The sequence below is a fragment of the Mixophyes fleayi genome, chromosome 1 (assembly GCF_038048845.1).
Source record: "Mixophyes fleayi isolate aMixFle1 chromosome 1, aMixFle1.hap1, whole genome shotgun sequence".
Classification (NCBI taxonomy): Eukaryota; Metazoa; Chordata; class Amphibia; order Anura; family Limnodynastidae; genus Mixophyes; species Mixophyes fleayi.
In genome coordinates this window covers 337,739,422-337,762,036 of record NC_134402.1, presented here as the reverse complement: position 1 = coordinate 337,762,036, position 22,615 = coordinate 337,739,422, and the positions used below count along the sequence as shown (strand labels likewise).

Here is a 22,615-nt window from a genome sequence, read left to right as displayed (position 1 = left end):
ACACAGTGTGGCGCAAGTAAACCAATGTGTTTAAAATAAAATAAAAAATTCATTCATAAGCCTTTCAATGAAGCCAGACCCAATGTCCATTGTACTTTTCTTTAGCCTAGCTATAGCTAAATGAGTGCAACTTGAGTGGTACATACAAAGGGGACTTTAATAGAATGAAAAAGAAAAGCAGTACAAATGTGGAAGAAAGCAGGACTTTGACCTGCCCTGACGATGAATGTGCAAAAGCAATGGATTTGATGGACAATTTAATTGCATATTGGGTTGTGACCTTAGTGTTAGTAGTGCACAAAAGCAGAAGGAACAAAGTTGTACCATGCATGCTAATTTGTGATGACTTTTCAGGTTATAAATGACCCTCATTATGTTCCTTAAAAGAACTGCATTATCTATAAATATAGTTCCTTTAGTAAACTTAAAGATGCGGTAACGAACTGACGTGGACCTTTTGTACAGTACACTGCACCCATCCGGCATCACCCCTACAAAAGAGTTCCTAAAAATGGTCAAACAGATAGATAGATATATATATATATATATATATATATATAAATAAAATGTGTGTGTGTATATAATATATACATGTGTGTGTGTGTGTGTGTGTATAATAATTATATATATATATATATATATATATGTATATATATGTTTGTGTGTGTGTGTGTTTCAGGAGCTTGTCAGAAGTGAGGTTATGTGAAATACAGTATACTGTAGTTGTGATTGTGGAAAAAGATATTTTCATAAACAAAGCATACTTTCTGCCAGTAATCCTATTTAAGGGCATTACAGTCAGGCTATTTTAGCTACCGTTTGCCAAATTACTAATAACAGAAGAATAGCTGCATAGCAAGTGTAAATGCAATGTGGGAACTCTGTAAATGTAGAAAGTGGAGGTAAATTGTTTTGTATTATAATGGTGACCAATTACATATTCTAAAAAGAATAAACCACCAGTTTTACTTACTGTTTATAAACAGTGGCAATAAAATATGGAATTCATATACCTTAGTTACAAGGAGAATCTGACTGAAATAAATGAATTGTTCCATGCAAACCTGATGTCAATGTGCAGAGTTATCAATTGGATCTAAAATTACTGCACTATGTAAACCGAACTAACAGTTCTTGGTGTTATGAGTACTTTCTTATGGACAAAGTGGCCTTCAGGGGGGTTGTTGTATTTAAACCTTCTCTTCACTGGATATTTTGAATGTGTTGTATTAAATGTACATAGATTATTTTTTTTTATTTCAAAATACAGTCTTCGTTATATTTTTGGCGTATTTATAATGTGCCTTGTCTTTAAAATGCTGGGTATGCCTGTAGGTGTCACTACTAGCTCTGCTTGTGTAATGTTTACGTTTGTGACTGAAAGCTTACCACAGACAAAAATACAGATTATGAAAAGGTAAACATTACGGGCCTGATGCTGAGTTATGTTGTCTGTGTAGGGTAAAAGAATAAAATTTGCCCATGACACGCTCACAGACAGCGCACACGTATAAGCACGCTGGAAGACTTGCGCATATCTGACACTTGTGCCTCCTTACGACAGTAGAGGTGGAAAAGGGAGGGAAGGGGCGGTTTAACGTAGGTAAGAGAGTACAGTGTAAATGTGGCTAAGGCAGACCAGCATGCAGACGCACATACAACCCTCAGGAGCTATAGCTTCTGCACATGCTAGAGGGTTGGTGCAGATACACACTGATGGTGGCGATGGTCGCCTGGCTGATAGGTGATTTTTTTTTCATTGACCGTGCCTATATGATAGGATTTTGTAGGCGTACTTTAAATATATATTTTTTTATATACTTTCATTCATACACAAGAAGGAGTATTACGTCTGCTCTATTATATGAGGCCTGATAGCGAATGTGCTATGAAAACAAGTATTAACAAACTTTTCTTGTGCTTATGACCTGGTTGTGTGTATGTGTGTAAGTAAGTACGCCTGTCGTCAGCCTAGAGAATGTGCTGCAGGTGCAGAGCTGGACGCATCTTGCATTGCCTACCACTCAGCATATGGGCGGCAATATGCTATCTTTACAGGGCGCCTTTTTTTTTTAGCATAAATTACTCCCAACCATGCGTCCAACTCGGTGTCAGGCCCTAACTGTACAGATTTGTACAGAAGGTAAAACTCAAGTAAAATTATCCTGTGAAACACATTTTTCTATGCTTAGTTCCTGTCTTGGGACCTTCAGTACCTCAAGTGCAGCGTACTTTTGTCATCTTACATTAAAGCAGCGGTTCCCAAAGTGTGCCCCGCAGCTCCTAGGGATGCCGTGGCGCAGTCACAGGGGTGCCGCGGGCAAGCCAGAGAAAAAGCAAAGACAACAAAAACTTACAAATCCGCGCAGCGCCAGGACCCAGCATCCTCCTCTCTCATGCAGCTTGTCACTGAATATCGACATTCAGTAACAGCTGCGTGAGAGAGGAGAATGCTGGGTCCCGGCGCCGCGCGGATTGGTAAGTTTTTGTTGTTTTGCTTTTTCTCTGGCTGGTCGCGGCAGAGGGGGTAGAGTGAGAGGGAGCGTGACAGAGGCCAGAGGAGGGGGACAGTGTGACAGAGGCCAGAGGAGGGCGACAGCGTGAGAGGGGGCAAAGAGGGCAGCGTGAGAGGGGGCAGTGTGTCTGGATGCAGAGGGGGCAGTGTGTCTGGATGCAGAGGGGGCAGAGTGTCTGGATGCAGAGGGGGCACTTTTGCATACAATTAAATAAGTATTTCTGTCCTGACTTAAATATTATTACATTTTTTTGACCCAACTACTTCTAAAACAGGACTGCTCAGTAATTATTTTGGAGGGGTGCCTTGAAAAAATTATGGAGACTCTAAAGGTGTCGCGAACTGCAAAAGTTTGGGAACCACTGCATTAAAGTATATTCTGCAGAGCATTTGAATGTACGTTAAATTGCATATATTTGTACACTTTTAAGAGTTAAATATCCAAACGAAGGTAAGAACTTTTATCATCATAACAAGTTATGTTTGTTTATTTGATCACCTTAAAAAGCTGTCATGACACTATAGCCTGATTTGTTGTGGTGCATTGTTTGTTTTTATCTTCAATATGGAACTTTTATTTCCAGGCAAGCTAATTCTGCATAGTTCTGCTCCCACTTTTCCGTGATCAGAGAAACTATTCTATTTCTCCTGATACATTTGTAGCAAAGCCAGATTAAGAAAGTCTATAGATAACAAAGTTTATTAGCTAAATGTAGATGTCTCTAAATTGATGTATAACATGCCATCCAGAGCAGAGCGATCGTTCTATTTTTATGCTAAGAATTTTCGGGTCATTAGTTTCATAACATCCCTAGACATGTGGAGAACATTGTCTGAATCCATCCACAGCTTTTTTAGATATTACATATTTGCAAAGCATCCCATACTTGGAAACTAGTAAGTGCCCTAAAATAGACTTCTTTTTGCCCCTTAATTCCTGCAGCTATTAAAGGACCGCTGCCCCTAACAATAAAGTAACGAAGTAACGGTAGTTTTTGCTTTATTTTTCTATACCATGCTTTGTATTCCATATGTATATAATTTAAAGTGGGTAACAATAGAGCAGCCTGTATCCAATCAGATCATTGGATTAGTCGCAGCAGCAGCAGGAGGGACGGGTGCTGTTCTTGTGGGAGGCAGTGACCTGTCTACTTATATGATTGTGTTAGTGAGGACTAGGCTGCAATGTGACAAGGTCAGTGTGATGATGTGACACAGGAGGCCCCTGACCAAGAGAGAGTTGATGGAACAGTGCCCCCAAGTTGCAAAAGTAGTGATATAAGACTCCTGTCAGACTGGTGCAGGAAATTTCAAACAAAGTTCATATATCAAACGTTTTATCTTTATTAGTATAAACAGCAGCCATGTTGACCTGCCACAGTAAAATTATGTGTTGTCAGGTACCACTGTTTGGCTAAGGCTGGGTAAACACTACAACAACTTTTTACAAACGACTGAAGTTCCAATCAGTCTGCCATTACATACAGACATACATACAGACTATTCACGAATTACCTTCAGATCTGTGCTCTTCATCTGGTCCTGTAGTCACTTAGAGAATAACAGCACAGTAATTAATTCATTCATTCATTCCTGTCACACTGATTAACCACCTTGTTATAGCTATCCACATGTCATTACAAATTTTAAGTTATTAGGTTTACCGACCAACCAAATGAACAGACAATCGGTGCTTTGGACTGACTATCAGTCATTATGTAAGTGTACAGACTACTGTGATATCGGACCGAACAGTCGGTTTACGGGGTGTTTGGCCTGATAATTGGCAGAAAAACCTGTAGTGTGTACCCAACCTTAGTAAGGAAGGCAGAGCACTTGCAGTTACTTGAAAACCGCAATGTTTGACATGGAATAACCTACACAGTAGATGAGTTTTTAATTCAATTATCTCATTATAGTCTTTGCATCACCAGCATACATTGAAGGTAGCCATTTTGTGGATCAATATTTATGAGAATGCAGCCTATCAATTAACTAGGAAATAGTGACATCATAGATGCCCTCTTTTCTGGTGATTTGATAGGCCACACTCCATGAATAATAGTTCAGAAGACTTGGTTATCTATGTTTCTATCTACCTCTCTGCTGTCTTCTATGTATAAGACTCAGCTGATTTGGTTGCATGTCCATAGAAAAAAAGACATCTCCTGATGATCAAACCGCTATCTTAAATACCTTCAGTTTTTACAGCCTTTACATATATGCTTGTTAATACTACCTCTAGCTTTTTTATGCATAGCTACTTGCATTTCACCTTTAATGGTCATTTTAAAAACAGTGTAGCACAATGCCGCATTCAAATCTTATTTGCAGATCTGTGAATGTTTTTTCTTTGGTCTGTAGTAGCTTCTTATAGACTCTAGGTGGCACCCATGTTATGACTGGCCTTAAAAAAAAAAAAAGGTGCCCCATTAAGCAGAAGAAGAGGAACTTCACTACAAAATAATAAATATAGTTAAAAATATGGAATTTGGTTGGCTGGCAAAGTATACTTAGATTTGTAGTTTAACAAGGCTTAAAGAGACACTGAGGGTAACTTATGAACTACAAGAAGATACAGGCCTACAGTGCTTTATTTGCTAATTGCTTGCCCAGTATATTTTAAGGTACACGCCCATTCCCCTGGTAATTGGAACTGCCCACATAAAAAGGTGGTATACCAATTTTTGCAGGTTTGTGGACAAACTGGCTGATAAGGGCCATCCATAGTTCTCTTAAAACTGCATTTATGGACCTGCCCAATAAGGATCAATTTCAATAGAATAATCAGGCATTGCAGTTGTTTTCTGAGCCTGAAAAAGAGTCCATCCTGCTACCACAGTAAGCCCACCTACGTTATTTATTTCAGAGTTTTGCTTGATTTGCCTCATTATTGTCTTAAATTATTAACGAGAGTGAGAGGACATTGGGACTGTATTGGTTATATTGGGCACCTTTCTGTGCTTGAATATATTTTATTACATTACTGTAAGCGCATCTAGAAATGCACTTTTCTGCCAAACTGGGACTAGAAGGTGCAGAAAGCATCCCATTCAAGGTATAGTACAAGGTCTAGTTTATACCCCCTCTGGCAGGTGAAAGCATCAGGTCCTCCTACACACTAAATCAGGGGTGTCCAACCTTTTAGCTTCCCTGGGCCACATTGGAAGACGACGAGTTGGTTTGGGCCGCACATAAGATACACTAATATTAGCTGATCATCCAAGAAACCATAGAAAACATAGTTAACATATATATATATATATATATATATATATATATATATATATATATATATATATATATATGAGGAAAGAGTGATATATATATATATATATATCACTTTTTTTTTCAAATCCCCCTATACTTACCTTTCAATCGCCCTGTTCAAAAAATCCTCTCTAGTTATTATGCTATAATCACTTTTTGTATTGTTTCGATGCAATATCAATAAAGTGCATTTAAGCCAGGCATTGTATATTAGGGTGCCCTGACCAGGCCTGCGGTACCTGACATATACATCACTGTGACCCCAAATTGTGACCTGTTTTGCTAATTACACCACTATGTTAGTTAAGGGATAACAACTTATAATGGGCCAAAGAGAATAATATATAATGCCCCATTAGTATTACAAGTAGAAGTATATAGCAGTGAGATAAGGTCCATGATGCTCCAGGACCAGGTGACTTTTATTCACTGGTCAGCGTCCCTTGAAATAATAGAAAAAAATCCCGCTTAACTTACCTTTTAATCGGCTTGTTCTCCTGTCCTCTTCTCTTCTTTTCTCCAATTCTGTGCTGCTGATTGTTCTTCTCGCGCGGGTGACTCCTCTGTGCTGCGCTCCGCAATGGATGTTGGGCGTGATGACATCATGCCCGACATTCACTGCGAGCGCCGCACGGAGGAGGAGACCAGGGAGGGAGCCGGAGTACCAGCTGACGTGACCGCAAGGTAAGTATTTTCTTTTCTTTTTTTTGCAGGATTTTCTTTTTCCATTAACAGTGCTGCCCCCTTGCCACAACCAAAGCTCCTTCTGGGCCACATTTACAGGCGTGCTGGGCCGCGGGTTGGACAACCCTGCACTAAATGCTGTGCTCACTCTGATAAATGTGGGAATGCTTATAGTGGGGCATTTTCTCCACAGCATCGGTTCGTACATATCCCAGCCTGCAAAACAAAATCTTGGTTTTCCATTTACTTGCAAATCTAGATGAATTTGGGCTCCAAATCTATTTTGCGCCACATATATTCTGATATAGGATCTTGTATTTTTTATGGAATATAATATAGGAAGGAAGATATAGACTTCTTATCAAGACCTCTTAAAAATGTATCCCTTGTCTTGATGAGTAAAACAAGAATGTTCTCATGTCAGAGAAATGGTTCATTCAAAACTGATGTAGTGATAATCCCATGAACATACCCTCCAGGATTGCTTAGCCTAATTTGCACTGTTCTCTTGATGTGATACGTAATTTTGTTTTATTTTATTTTGAATAATCAATTTGCCATATCCATCATCATTTCACTTAATAAGTGCAGAAATGCAAAGACATACATTTTTCTTTGAAGGCTTTTCATGCTCTTCTTCAGTGCCTGATCAAATGCTGCAGTACATACAACTGACTGACGAGTGCGCACACAAGAAAGTCCATGTAACATGATGCTGGACTGATTGGTAATATGTATGAGTTAGACATCTTGGGGTGATTGAGTAATGCTGGTCTCAATATTGCAGAAGATATTGCATAATGTGTGGCCTAAAAACGACTGATACCCGACGATCCTATGGAAATTGATCATTTTCAGGCATATCCATAAATGCAGTGGGAAAATGACGGTGGATGGCCCCTGTCATCCTGCGTGTGCTCAGATCATGACATTAATGAGCCCTTTTGACACTAAGTGCTATGATCGATTGCCCAGATTGGCCAAACAGCTGGGTTTTGTTCAATTTGGCCACCTATGTAGGTGACCAAATTGAACGTTAATCTAGACATTCTCACAGAGCTGCAGAATTGGCCAGAGAAGGAAGAGGGTGTGAGTTGAATAGAGTTATTTATTTATTTTTATTTTCTGCTGCTGCATGCCTTATGAAAACATAACTGGTAAAGAATAACGTCATACAAGTAAGGCAGCAATTATCTTGGCTGAGCAAATATTCTTCATTGATGTTACTGATTCTTAGTGAATTGATAGTCTGAATTCTCGTGGCTGCCCCCAGTGTGAGTATGCGGTAGGCCTGCGTTCCTGAATGTCTATAGTATGAATGTAATGAAAACCTAGTTACTCAGGTGAGAACATTATCCCTTTAATGAAAGCCTAGCTTATCTTGTTGGCATGAAATATTGCATTCTAGTGTTCAGCCACACTGTCTTGTGTATTTCATCAGCCCTGGAAATTCTCCTGCTTCCAAGATGTTGGCTGTAGAGTAAGCCTTCTGTTGTAGATATTGTTCAGAGTAAATTATTTTTGTCTAGGCTTTTTGGAGCATATGTTTGTATTGAGAGTTTCAGTATTATGTGAAATATAAATATATAAGAATACAAATATGTATGAAAACCTTACCAACAAAACAAAACTCTTAAGACCAGTGCTGTGTTTAACAGTAACATTTAATGATAGTATTACCTCCCTGCTCCATTACTATTGAAGCCACGTCCTTGGGACAGTGTACTAAAGCAGGCCTGTCCAACCTGCGGCCCTCCAGGTGTTGTGAAACTACAAGTCCCAGCATGCCCTTCCAGCTATCAACTGGTTGTCTACTGGCAAAGCATGCTGGGGCTTTTAGTTTCACAACATCTGGAGGGCCGCAGGTTGGACAGGCCTGCACTAAAGAGATATGATACAGGGCAGAAGCTCACATTCCAGTTAGTTAAGCTGCAGTGACGTCACTGGCTAACTCCCTGTAAAGGAGTTATACACAATGGACCTCATTTACAAAGCTAACTGATGCATACCACAAATGCCTTTGTCTTGCATTGTGCCTGGATGGTCTGCCAAATATAAATCAAGGTGCGTAGCTACTCTCCGGTCCCTTCTCCACCCCCACCTTAGAACCACCCATTTCATTAAAGTTTGTTTTGTTTTTCTTTGAATGAACATCTGGTACTGTTTTGATTTTGTGTGGTGAAGCTTTGTATTACATGAAGCGTTCCTCTCTGCTGAAATACAACTGAAGACAGAAAATGAATCCATTAAAAGTATAAGATGACACCTGAAGACCACCAACTGAGGCGGTGCAAGATTCCAGTCTTTTTATGGAGTGAAAATAACCATGCATCCCTCTGCAGAGCATGCAAAATAAATGCATCCTTTCTATCTCTTTATCTTGTTTAAAAAATATCCTGCTCTGCAAAATGAAATACCATTTTAGCACTGCCTGGCAAAAGTGGGTGCATCAATGCTCATATTACAACCTTAGTAAGGGAAGCCCTCACTCCGCACAACTCTTCCCATCAGCGTTTCCAACTTTGCTCCTCTGTCAATGCTACCATCCTGCTCCATAAACCTACGGGCTTTGATGGTAATTTAAGTGTGCTTACACAAATTGAGGCTCTGTGCTTCATGAATGACCTGCAGTGTATTCCTACAGAGGAAGCCTACAAGCCAGTTACTCTTGTACAGAGAAACAGTTCCTCCAAATATAGCAACCTGTAAAGGGGTGAAAGAGATTATGGTTGACATATTTAATTAGTTCTGTATTTCAAGTATATTATTCAACAAAGTTGTTGTTTTTATTTTTTAATCAATGAATGTTTAATAATGACTTGTTATTTAAGGACTATCATGCTGCCTTCCAACTATATATAGAGCTGAACATTACGTCTTGTAACTAAACATTTTGTAGTTGTACTAGAAAAAACTGTGTGTAGATATACTTTTCCTCCCAAACGCTGAACATGTCTATTATTCGGGCTTTCATTCACCTTATTTGTCAATGTATTGATATTTCTTGCCATCATTAAACACAAATATAAGTAGATCTGAATCCCAGTTCTTGGTGACATTCAACACATCTGATTTTCTACAACACTCCTGTTGACCTTGAAGATGCTCGGGCATTAATCGAGAACTCACTAGAGAGGCAGGACTAACATTTTTTAAGTAGTGGGCTTCTCCCCCAACTAACTCTGTTATTTTGTCCCATGCGTGTGTGATACAGATCAGGACACTGTGTGTTTCTGTCATTTCCTGCAGATTTTTGTTTTGTCGAAAAGTTTTATTTTATCGTGATGTTCTGTCAACAGCAGTATTCTTCAGTACATTGAGTTGTTGCTTATCACAGATGGACAGGCTTGGATCCCTCCATAGGTGTCCACTACAGTTCAATCTGCACCTTCATTCACTGCGTGGCATTTCCTCTGTCCCGTGACATTACTTGCTCTGATCAGAGAAATGTTTTCTTGAGGTTTATTAGACCATTCATTTGGCAATTTCTTAGATTCCTGCTTTCAGGCATCGGTACTAATCATGCAGCTTCAGCTTGGATGCAAATGGTGTCATCTCATGAGACTTCAGGTCTTGTTCCCATTTTATTATGTGCTTCCCAGCGGAATTTTGGTGGTGTGGTTATCCGTAAAATAAATGGGATACCATAAGAAGTCTATGGGAGACTATGACCGAGTTCCTACCAGGGTACCATTTTGGGAAAAAGGTTTTCAAAACAATTTTTAATAAAAGGATTCATAAGAGATGCAAAACATTCCTATTACTGCTCAGTATTGTGTATATGTAGACTATACATATATACATGTACCGCCATCTCAATAAATCCCAGCAGGGTGACCGCTTCATTCACTTCTCACTTTTTGTTTTATTTCAGTTGATAGGCACCAAAAATCCAGTAAAAGAAGAGTATTAACAGATGGAAGAATCATCCGTTCTGAGGTTCATATCACTGCAGTACTGAAGTTGCAAAAAATTCTCTAGTTACAATTGCAATCTATTTATAGTTCCCAAGAAGAACAGGTATTCCACCCAGTGCCGGTTCTGAAATCTTAAAACATTGGTGCTAAATACTATATATAGTATTTCAAGCAGTGGATCAAGGCGGGTATTTCATTCACAGTTTATATTTATTTTATAGTTTAATATATATCTTCATTAATTTGTGTGCAAGATGTATACTTACACACTCCAGTTCATTAACAGTCACAAATATTCCTTTGATTTGCTTTAGATTCAGCGTTGCTAATTTAAAGGACTCTCGTTTAAGTTCAAGCCATTGCTTCTGGTCTTCACAAAGGTTCTGGCAGAATAATCGGCATTTCTGATAGACCAGGGAATAACTGGCATGCCATATTTTGATGAACCACAAATAAAAGCTCATTCTTATTACTTCATGAAGACTTGCACCAAACCTGTCTTTGAATTATGCAAGATGATAAACATATCGAAGAGCTCACTGGTCCAATTCATGAAATGCTTTGTTCAAACACTATATAGGAGACTGGTTTCCTGCCAGAGAATTAGGTTTGGAAGGGTCATTGGTCCTCCAGAGTAGAGCTACCACTTTTTTTGTGCCTGCATGTGTTGGGCTTAATGGCAGCGGTGCTGGTAGAGTGCCGTTTGTCTGATCACATATTCTGTTATCAATTGTTTGTAAAATCGTTACAGAAACTGCATCTGAAGTAATATTGCATAGGTGTGCACCCTGCGTTATGGTTTTTCTTAGGACAGATGTAGTGAAATTGATGCAGACCGACATTCATATTGTCAATTCTCACTGCCACTTTGCGGCTACCTGCAGGCAAATGCTACAGAGTGGTAAATAAAGTTAAAGAAGGTGGGAGGAGAAAGAAGACAGGAGAGATGGAAGATATATGGAAAAATATGTACTCTAATGTAAATTATAAATATTACAAGTAACAAATGACTTTTACAATCAATTAAAGGCACTTAGAGAGCAGGTTGCGTGGTTTTAAACAACGACATTGGAACATACTGTTATGCAGGTATTCTTTTAAAAAAAAAAAATATATATATATATATATATATATATATATATATATATATATATATATATATATATATATAATATTAGCCTCCTTAAGCATAGCCTTATACTGAGCATGTTCTAACATCAGAAGATTGTGTAGATAAGTATATAATGTGGAATTTATACTGTTGAAAATGCATTGTGCAGGATGTCACTGAACAGCAAATTCTCAATGCGACTTCTTATAGCAAAGCTGTCATTGGGTGAAGATTCAATGCTTTTTTTTTTCCAGATTTCTCAGCCTAGAGGGAACATTAGTGACATTAATATATATGGTGATGATATCACTTATATTTGGTGATTAGTGATGCCGCTTGTGCCACATAACTCATACTGAAAGTGTTTTATGAAGGAATGAATGTGGATCTTTGAAATACGTCATACCAGCAATGTGTTTCGTTTGAAATTGAAACTTGTTTATGATAAGGATTAATATGGATATTAGAAGATACTTTGGATTTCTATATCCTTTATGAAAACATTCAGCCTGCAGCATTGTGCTTTAATTCTGTCTTGGAACATCTCAATAATCCAATTGTCCATACTCACTCCTGTTTCTCTGTAATATATTTTAAATCAAATATACGGACATATGAAATAAGTACACATTCAAACTATATGCAGTATTTTTGCCATCTTATCAGTGGATGGAAAATCTGATGGCAGTTTAGTAGAATTGTCATGTTGATTGCAGATCTTTCTAGATATTGGACATGTCTGGTTTATCCCCACCGCTTCATACAGGATTTGTAATTAACCCCTTACATACACTGCATTCTGTACCAGAACAACCTTTCCAAATCTATCTTGTATCCATTGCCATTAGGACAGTGTCCTAAACATATGGGAGGGGCATCAGTTCTCTGTAATGGAGGGGGACGTAACACTTTCCTTTTGACCAGATGTGAAAAATGGCATTTTGAGAGTTTAGTAATCATTTAACTAAAATATGCATTCGTTGCAAATGCTTTTATTATTTTTTCTTTCTAATAAGCCTATAGAAAAAAATCATGAACATTTATGTAAGTAGATCCAGCACACTCTGCAGTGCTTTATAATTGGGAACACCAAATGTAATAAAGCAAGACCAATAAAGTGGTAAGAGGACCCTGCACACAATGCCCAACCTGTGCATTGGGCAAGACACAAATTTACAGCTTATTATGTAAAGTCACCAGCAAAACAGATCACTGAAAGCTACAATTAGGATTATACCTACAGGTCGTTATGGGCAAAAGAGTCCTATTCATGCTGGTCAGGCTCACACTGTATGCACCCTGCCAGAACACAAATAAACTTAGCTTAGTAGATGAAGAAAAATACATCTCTGCATTGACAATTATTAGCAGACCTGGGAAGATCTAATTACCTCAAATTTAAAAAGGCCTAGATTTGTAGGACCTATGTGGACCCATGAGTAAAACGAATATAAGAAAGAACTGGAGGATCAGGCTAGTTATACTATTAATTGCTGTCTTTATTTTACATGTCGCATAGCATAGGGCAGCACGTTGGCCTAGTGGTTAGCGCTTCTGCCTCAGCGCTTGCCTTATGAGTTCGATCCCCGATCATGGTCTTATCTGTGTGGAGTTTGTATGTTCTCCCTGTGTTTGCATGGGTTTCCTCCGGGTGCTCCGGTTTCCCCCACACTACAAAAACATACTAGTAGGTTAATTAACTGCTATCAAATTGACCCTTGTGTGTGTGTGTGTGTTCGGGAATTTAGACTGTATACTCTATTGGGGCAGGGACTGACGTGAGTGAGTTCTCTGTACAGCGCTGCGGAATTAGTGGCGCTATATAAATAAATGGTGATGATTATTATACCTAACCCCACCTGATATAGGGGAGTCACTTACAGACATATAGCAAGAGTTTGTATACTTTACATTTTCTTTTGTATTAACCATACATTTCCTTCAGTCATACTTATAAGTAGACAAACAAGTTGGCCAAAATATGAATAAATAAATAATGATGAAAATAGCTGGCCTTTCATATATTAGTGGCATTTTTCATGTAACAGACCACATAAGTACCATTTCCTGGGCCTGATATTGGTAATCTAATATATTATTTACTATTCTCATTATTATTCACTTTATAATGCACCAACATCTGACAGTTCTATACAGTATGTAGTACATTCAATATAACAATTATCAGAATTTGTAACCTTTAAACAAACATGGAGATGCCATATCAATGTGAACTCAGGTCAAAAATGTTTACAATTTGATATATAGATGTATAATATACATATAATTTATGCTGTGGAGGTTTTCTGGAAGACAACATAGCTACCAAACAAGAGTCTGCAAATGACCCGCTCTGCCTACCTGGATCAGTCTGGGCATAGCATCAGTGTGTACCTCTCCAAGTCATATCAAACAGTGGAGTAGCAGCTCCAGATAAACTGTGATTCAGCTGCTATTACTTGTGCAGGTACAGTTGGCAGGATTGTGGGTGGGATGGTACTGCTGATGTCCCTGTCAGTTTCTATGAAAATCTGCATTGCTGCACACAACAAAAGTGAACTGACTGAGGATTCACATTGCCTCTCATTTGCCTATAGTGGTCCATCTGGCTAGTATTGCTCCTGGCTCCACTATCTTTAGGCAGTATATGTTTGTTGTGCTGTAAGTACTCTCAGTGTAATTGGTATATTTGTGGAGTTCAGGAATATTTGATGTTTTTTACATATTTGGTAAATGTAAGTTAGATCCAATTATATGTTTAGTTTTGTCATATGTTGCACATCTATAGAAAATGTTATCTGTGAGTTTAAGCTTCTAATTCTAGGTGAAATATACCGTATTAAAATCATCTTTTCTATTAAAAAAAACCAAAGTGCAGTAAGATGTAGTATTGTCTCTGCTACAAAGTCTAGATCTTGCATCATCCGAATATGTTCCCCTAAGTCTCTGTAGCAGTATTTGTGTGGCCTTTTGTTGTTATGGAGTGGACCCTGAAGCACCTGTTGCTTGGAAGCACACAGCCTTATTTCATCTGCATGGTATATAGTAGGCATTTATGTTCACTAGTTCGTGGATCATAGAGCAATTTAATGAACTAGTGCATTACCTTAACAAAACTGCAGAATAACAGCTGCCGAAAATAAACGGCAAAAACTGTACTGACAGCTCTTTTATTTTATAAATATCCCAAATGCCACAGTGTTTTTCCTATGCCAAGTCTCACCTGACCATATTCCACACCCCCCCCCTTCTTTTTGTAACAATGAACCCCATTCTCATGAAGAGGTAAACTTGGGGCATGAAACTAGCACACCTTGATTTATAGGGAAAGTGCCATATGTTGGAATAAATTAGCAAAATAATTTTTTTTTCTATATAAATGCACCTCATTGAGTCTTCTGCAATGGCTGATTTCTGGTCACAGCGTATAGGGTTACTGAAAGATGATAGAAGCTTTCTTCTCTACAGAATACGAGTCTTGTTTTGCCTTGTGAAAGAGGAAGTAATACCGGGTGTGGGGAGGCTTCCAGGTAACCGTGAAGCTGCAGTATGATACAGTGACATAAACAAGCACTAGTGTAATATCAGCTAATTGGTATTAGTGTCTGTCTGACACAGCCGCATTATGGACTTCTCTACCTGACTTGCTGAGAAGCATTTGTAATTATTAGAAATGCCACCTACCCCTTTCTCTGCATCTTTTTCTCCACGTAACGGTGTGGTTGTGATTGCTTTACAGACATATTTGTTTACATTTTATAGTGGGAAGTAGGTGTTCTGAACATGAGCAGGCAGCTTGTCATATATAATTGTATGTATTTGGGTACGTAGTTTACCAATCATATTCACTGCATGTTTTATGCACAGTCACTGAGTTAATGCATTTAGCAAGCTGTGTGCAGACATAAAGTAGATGGAGACAACTAGTCATTTATACATACACACTGCATGTGTACAGCATGCCAAGGGTGCATATGTATGGAGAGAAGTGACTGCATATGCAGAGAGTTGTTTGTATACACAGAATGTATGTACACAGCTTGCTAGGTGCATTAGCTCTGTGGCTGTGTGCGTGGGTGTACATGTGGGAGGATACACTGGCTGTGGATGATTGGTTGCCCCAGGCTAAGGGCGGTGCTAAGGAAGCTCACATACACACAGATCCACACACTAACAAGCTGGACTAGTGCAGGGTCAGGAGGGAAGAGGGGAGTGCGTGGGTGTGAAGCGGAAGGCTGTGCAAGATACAGACAGCCTGTCACTGCTGCTCCTCTCAGCCCCTGGTGCTGCTTACCAGGCTGTGCCAGGCCTGAGCTGCACACCTCCCCTCCCTGCACTCTCACACACCCTACCAGCTGCACCCCACTCTGGAGTAGCTTGAAGTCATTGTGAGGGATGTGCAACTGGAGGGGCCTTTCTTTACTGTGATGGTGAGTTGTTCCTTTTTTTTTACCTCCTCCTCCTTCTGTCAATACAGATGTTAAGGCTGCTAGAATGTCGCTATCTGTGCACGATTACCATTAAGCATGACACATACACACTGTAGGTAGATTAGTTAGGGGCCAGTCTTCAAATATGTTTGCGTATTTTGTATAAGCAAAATATGTTTATCTTCTTAATCCCTGGAGCTATGAATGTATGTATGTAGTTGTGCTTATGTCTCAGTGTATGCATTTTATATAGATATGTTTGCTTAACCCATGTGTGCTCTTCCTCTCAAAGTTCCAAACTGGTTCAGAAACAGGACTGACACAGTAGGGAGAGAAAGCATGGTTTAATCCATCTATGTGTAAGTGACAATGTGTGAATGCTTAGATGTGTTTCTGGCTATTGCATTGTATCTTGTTGCATTCCAGGCAGTGTCCATGTGTTGCTGCATGTGAGTGTATATCTGGATCTGTGTGTAGGAGGGGAGACCTCTTCTCATTTGGCTGAATGACTTTTCCTACAGTTCTATAAATAGCTATTGTTAGACTTTGCAAAGTTGTGTAATGTCACCCTTTATAACTGCAGGAAGTGAGGGTTGGGGGAGGAATCGGTGCTACAGGGGAAGGCAAGGTGTACTTTTCCTTTTCTCATACACATATCATCTTTGTTCATCTCATCCTCTTTTACATCTGTGTTCACTCTCTCCCCCATTTCTTCTTTCTTTCTCCCATCTCCTGTGCGTTGCTCCAGTCTTCATGTCCTCTTGCTGTAAGTCTGTTTATCTCTCCCACTTCCCCTCCCTTGCTTGCCTTAGCAGGACTGGCTGCGTTCCTGTGTTTGCTGTTTGGTTTTCTCTGCGGGTGCACACACAGGAAAAGAATGAATTATTCATCAGCATTGGACTCTCTTAGCTCCCTAAAGTCTGGAACTGATTCCTTTCAAGTCTGAGAGAAGGCAAAAGCCAAACCTATTCCAAAACCCAGGCAGTTCTTCTCCTCCAATCATATTAATTCTGAGTATAACATTCTGCAGGTAGCAGAGTACCATGCTGGAGCCAGAGATCTGGTGTCCTCTGTTCAGCTTTGTAGCAGTGTGAGAATGGTGAGATTGTGGTTAATTTGAAGAGAGGACATGGAGAGCTCTATGCTGCAAGTACAGTACATTTATAACTGGATATATTGGCTCAGCATGAAGAAGAGGTTATATACTGGAGAGTATTAACAAAGGGATTAGAGAATTGAGCAGCAGTGCCGGACATGTCAATATATGTTTCCGAGTAAAGGATTTCTAATCATCTGGAAGTATATGCAACAGATACTTGCTGATGGCAGACGATATGCCAACCTGGTTATGCACGCTATAACTAGATTGAGGGCATTTGTTCCACTGGTCTACCTCTTTGCTGTAGTCAGGCTTGTTAGATTACCTGGATGACATTTAAAAAATAAACCTCACCCTGAAGCAGCATAGTGTAAATTCCCCCTACTGGTAGCCTTGTCCTGTAAAGCCGGTGTATGAGGAATGTGTCCATTCCTGCTCCGTCAAGGTGTATGCTCTTTACACTATTCACTATCACCAGCCCTCTGTCATGTGGAAGCCATGCTCCATCTGACCATGACCCTGCAGGTATCCCTACTCCTTTACTGCTATCTCAGTGCCTGCCATAGCCATGTAATAATGTACAGGATATAGATTTATTTTCTACATCATAAACCCCTCTCCCTGCAGTATTTTAGTAAATGGTATACAAATAAGTCCCAACTTTCTAGTGTATTCCTACATGTCATGTAACTTGGACATCACTCCATTACCTATAGTAAGGAATGGAGATTCTATGGAGGAGACTGAGGTTTCGGGGAAGCCCAGGATGAGTCAGGCACAGGTACACATCTGGAATAGCAGAAGGTGCTGCAGGGTAATGCATATGTCAGGGATCATCGCATCGATACCACAGATCTTTCTTTTATTAGATGAGAACTTTTGGAGCAGCAGAGACCATCAGTGCATAAGATTAGTTTTCAATTTTCAAATCTTATCACACGATCACATCTCTGCTTCTAGAAAGCACATTTTGTTATACGAATGTTGTTTTACTCCTCTGATTCCTGCTTTGTTTAGACATGGCACTCTTACATCTGGTACTGCATAAATACAGAGTGAGAATTAGAAGTAAACGCTAGTCTCTTATCCTCCATTGTCTCCCTCTCCCTTCTCCCACACCTCTTCCTCCCACACCAACTCGATCAAGATGTTTGGGTGGCTTACTAATTAGGCACAATCTAACCCACGAGCGAGGAGGAGAGCCAGCCAGATAATGCGTAATATTTGGGGTGCAGTGTATAGAGACATTGATGAGTTATAGCATAGAGAGAGATATCAAATCACTAGAAAATACCAGTGGACGTCAAGTGTTTTCCAATGTTGCACCAAAGAAAGGTAATTGTATTTATCCAAAGGGGGGCATTCATATAATATAATGTTTCCGTCACTCATACCCTGCATTTACATTTTTGTGTGTGTATATGTGTCATAGCAGCAGTCAGGACAGATGAGGTTATATGTTGGTTAGTGTAAACAGCCTTTGTTTCTTTTCATGTTTCCTCCTGGGGTTTGGATCCTCTGCAGATGCCAGTATGTCTCACGGGTCTAAGCCCTAGCTGTGAGAATTGAGACCTGTAGAACCAACATGGTGTGTTCATAGCTTGACATTAGAGACTTGTTACCTGTGGGGAGATTCTGCTGTATGAGAGTAACAATAGATGATTTACTGGGGCCAGATTGTTTTCTACCATTAGTAATATATATATTTAATATTATCTGTCTTTTTATGCTTGATTGTTGTGTGTGCGTATGTATATAATGTGTGTGTGTGTGTGTGTGTGTATGTATGTATTTTATTTATAGTGAGAGAGTGATTTATAAATGAATAATATTAATATATTTCCTCACTCTGGCTTGCAGGGAATCTGGCGGATACCTGTGGATGAGATAGATCGCCCGGGCAGTTTTGCTTCTCATATGAACCGTTCCATTGTGCTCCTTCTGAACGTACTGGCTCAACTCAAAGACTCCAACACGCTACTAAAAATCTCGTGCATGCTACAGAGGACCCCAGATCAGGGGAAGTAAGTGTCCAGCTCACTGAATAGCTTGGTGTTTATTGCACAGACATATACCATCCACTATTACATAGTTATATAATCACATACATATAATTACACAAGCTGCATGCAATTAGTTCACATGCACATTGCAAAGTGACTACATGAACAGTTGTAGGCAGGATGTGTATTTCATATTAGCTGGTCTGGCAATGTTAAATGCATCACTGGTAGATATAAATGTTATAGACCCCTCAGTGGTGTGCCTAGTTTTATTTAGAAGTTATTCAATACCTTTCAGTGACCAACAATACAGATATATAAATGGTGCACATTACCGGTACATATGTAATCAATTAGTGAGCCCAAGAACTCTGTAATGAAGCAATTGGCAGAATTTTGGAGCACAACCGTATGTATCTTGTTTTTAGAAAAGTAATTTTCCTTCCTTAAGGCTTGTTGTGGTCGGGAATGGTTCCCAGATGCAATCAACAGTATCTTCATGATAACCCACTGTTTTTTCACATTGGAATGGATGCCTAGATTTGCAGCTGTAATTCCTCCCTATCTCATCTTTCCTCCTCTATGTAGAGCTCATTCCCCTTTCTTCCTTGTGAGTCTTGCTTGTATCTCACTTGCTATCCACCCTATCTTCTTTTCCATTGTTTTGTGCATTAAACTTTATTTTTTTTCCCCAGTTCAAAGTTCAATAAAAGCCAGCGCAGATCAGATGGTTACAAAGATACAAAGTGGTTGTACACAGGACATAGCATTAATTTAGGCGAATGACCAACTCTTTGTTTAGTGTTTATTATGTTCTGAATGTATGGGTGTGAGGTGTATCAGAGAAGAGGCAGGGGATGCAATGGAGGTATTTGGGGAATGAGAAGGATGGGGGTAAGGGATGGAGTGAAAGTAATTTTAATTTGTGTTTGTTTGTTTTTTATCAGTGGAACAATACATAAACAGTGATCATTTGGGCTGATGCATTTAACAGACAGGGAGCTCCATATTGCACATAGGAACCCATAGTATTTAGGAAACTGTATATACCATAATTATGACATGTGCCCTACTGTCAAACAGTCCACATTGCACAAATAATGGTATTTCTTTGTTTAATAGGGGTGTAGATTGTATTAATATGGCTTTATTCCCAGGTAGGTACACGCTTGGTGCCCAGTATTATCTTCAGGAAACACATGCTTGATAACAACCAACCTTTTCCCCTGTTTGTAGGAAGTATTTGCGGGATGTGGATCGGCAGGTTCTATCACAGAGAGCTTTCATCCTCACCGTAAAAGTGTTGGAGGACACGCTGAGTGACCTGTCTGGGGTAAGGAAGAGAGGACCATCGCTTCCATTGAGTTTTTCTGCATTTGGTGCAGTCTTTGTTTTCGCTGTTTCGGTACTTGGGATCCTGATCCACACATGTGTAAGGATGCTCTGACATGTAACTTGTATGAAGCATGGTGCTCCTATAAACTTATTACCAATTCCACATCTTCCTCATAGTTTGTTCTGACTGTACCTGTTGACATATGGCCTTAATGTGCTGATGTACTGTATCCAGAAGCTTTTGCTTCATCAGTCACAGATTATGGCAGTAACGCATTGCTGTACAGTGCATGTCTATAAAATATATTTATTAAATTGTGTATGTTTTTTTAAAATGTAATATGAAAATTCACTACTACACGCCTAATATGGTGTTTGCTGCTATTTTGATTGACTATAGTATTGATCAGGCATGGCTAAACTGTGAGTGTCTTTTACCAGGATCCCAAGAGTTCGGACCTCAGCCCGTTCTTAACGGCTTCCATGACAACGGACGTGTCGGGCCGGCCCACACCAGAGGACCGGAAAGATGTACCTCCCAGAAAGAACTTGGTTCTAGGTGAAGGGGCAGCTCCAGGTACTGAGAATGGGGACAGACAGACAGTTCAAGTTAATGTCTCCCAGGCGATGGAAACTGGAGAAGCCAGGATTGTGAAAGAGGCAGTTAAGCCACAGTCGTCTGAACCCATGGACTTTGATGGACATTCCTGCAACCCTGAGAAACGTGGGGACCAGTACCGAAAGGATTCAGCTAGGGTCCTCAAGGAGAAGGGACTTGAGGGTCCAGAGTTATCATTAGAAGAACTGAGTATTAGTTCTAAGCATAACCTGTCTGCAGGGAGCAGAGACCCAGGGCAGCACCCACCTCAGCAGATGGAGGATGCCCCACTCAGAGTCAGCCGCAAACGCAAGCTATTAGATGATACTGAGAGCAGCAAAAGCCTGCTCCTTGAGGCATATCGCGTTTGGCAACAGGGTCAAAAAGTCACCGCATATGATTTGGCCAAGATTGAAAAGATCATGTGTAAAACGTACATGTTGATAAAACAGGTGAGAGGTCAATTATTGCTTGCAGTTGTAAAGAAACTCTGCTGCCCTAGTGTATTGGGTGACTCTGCATGCTATGTGCTGCAAGACATGGGCCTGCGCATAGTGAAAGTAACAAAAACTAGTTCGCTATTTTTGGATATAAAATTTATGGTACTAAGCAGTTGGGGATATATAGATATATATATATATATATATATATATATATATATATATATATATATATATATATATAATGTGTGTGTATATAATTTTCTCAGATATTGAGAATTACACTCATTGGACAGTCACATTACAAGCTCCATTATCAGTCACATGGTCTAATCTTTTCATCCTATGCGATATTGCGTGATTCTCTTGCATTCACCCTGGGCTCCTGCCCCCACTAAACAACCCTAATTAGACCTCTGGTCAGGGTGGAGCTACTAGCTGCTACAGGCACACCTGCTCTGAAGAAGCGCTACGGAATCTGCTGGCGCTATATAAATAAGTGTTGGTGATGATGATGCCTCCACTCTGCTCTTTTGAGAGTACAGACGGGGGCCCCCAGAGGGTTAGATTGGCATTACTGTGCCCCATAGCAAGATTTGGGCCAGTGATCTTTAGAGTAAAGATGGCTCCTTTGCTTTGGAGAGACAGTAGAAGTTATAGCTGCAGACATTCTTTTCTGTGTTTAAGACACATTCATCAAGATTCTATACCACCTTTATTTGATGCTCTAAAGACACTAGTGTCGTTTGTATGTGTGGATAACGGGTTTCCTTTAGAAGTAATATTATTATATAGGCAGCTGCTTATACCGTGCTGTAACATTGTTTTGCTAGTACTATAATACTATTCAGTATGAAGGTCATTTACAAAGTGCAAAACCAGCTTTGGCCAAGCTGTGCACCAAGGTGCATGGGTTTAAGAAGCAAAAAGGCAGCATTTGCAGCAGCACTCATTTGCCTTAGCACGGGATGAGTTGAGCAGAGTGAAGGTATTCCTACCATAGTATGGAACGGTACTGAAACCAGATTCCCTTTTACTTTTGTAAGTTTATTGAAATGAGATGAGAGGGTGGAGAGGACACATTAAGGGATACATGTTTCATTAGGTTAGAACTGGTGTTCTTCACATCTCGCACTATACTTTTAATGGGGCCCATTTTGCTCCTTTATGTTGCAATTCAGCAAAGAAGTGAATTTCCAGGCACTCTGAGCAA

General features: G+C 39.7%; 1 protein-coding gene across 5 annotated transcripts in view; it reads left to right on the top strand.

The window, feature by feature from the left end:
* Positions 1-22,615, top strand: part of CABIN1 (calcineurin binding protein 1) — a 126,849-nt gene that overhangs the window by 92,058 nt on the left and 12,176 nt on the right. For all 5 annotated transcript variants that reach the window (XM_075215644.1, XM_075215664.1, XM_075215635.1 and 2 more), the window contains exons 30-32: positions 18,887-19,050; positions 20,266-20,362; positions 20,806-21,414. In XM_075215644.1, the coding sequence (XP_075071745.1) occupies positions 18,887-19,050; positions 20,266-20,362; positions 20,806-21,414 (870 nt within the window). The remainder of the gene's footprint in view (positions 1-18,886; positions 19,051-20,265; positions 20,363-20,805; positions 21,415-22,615) is intronic.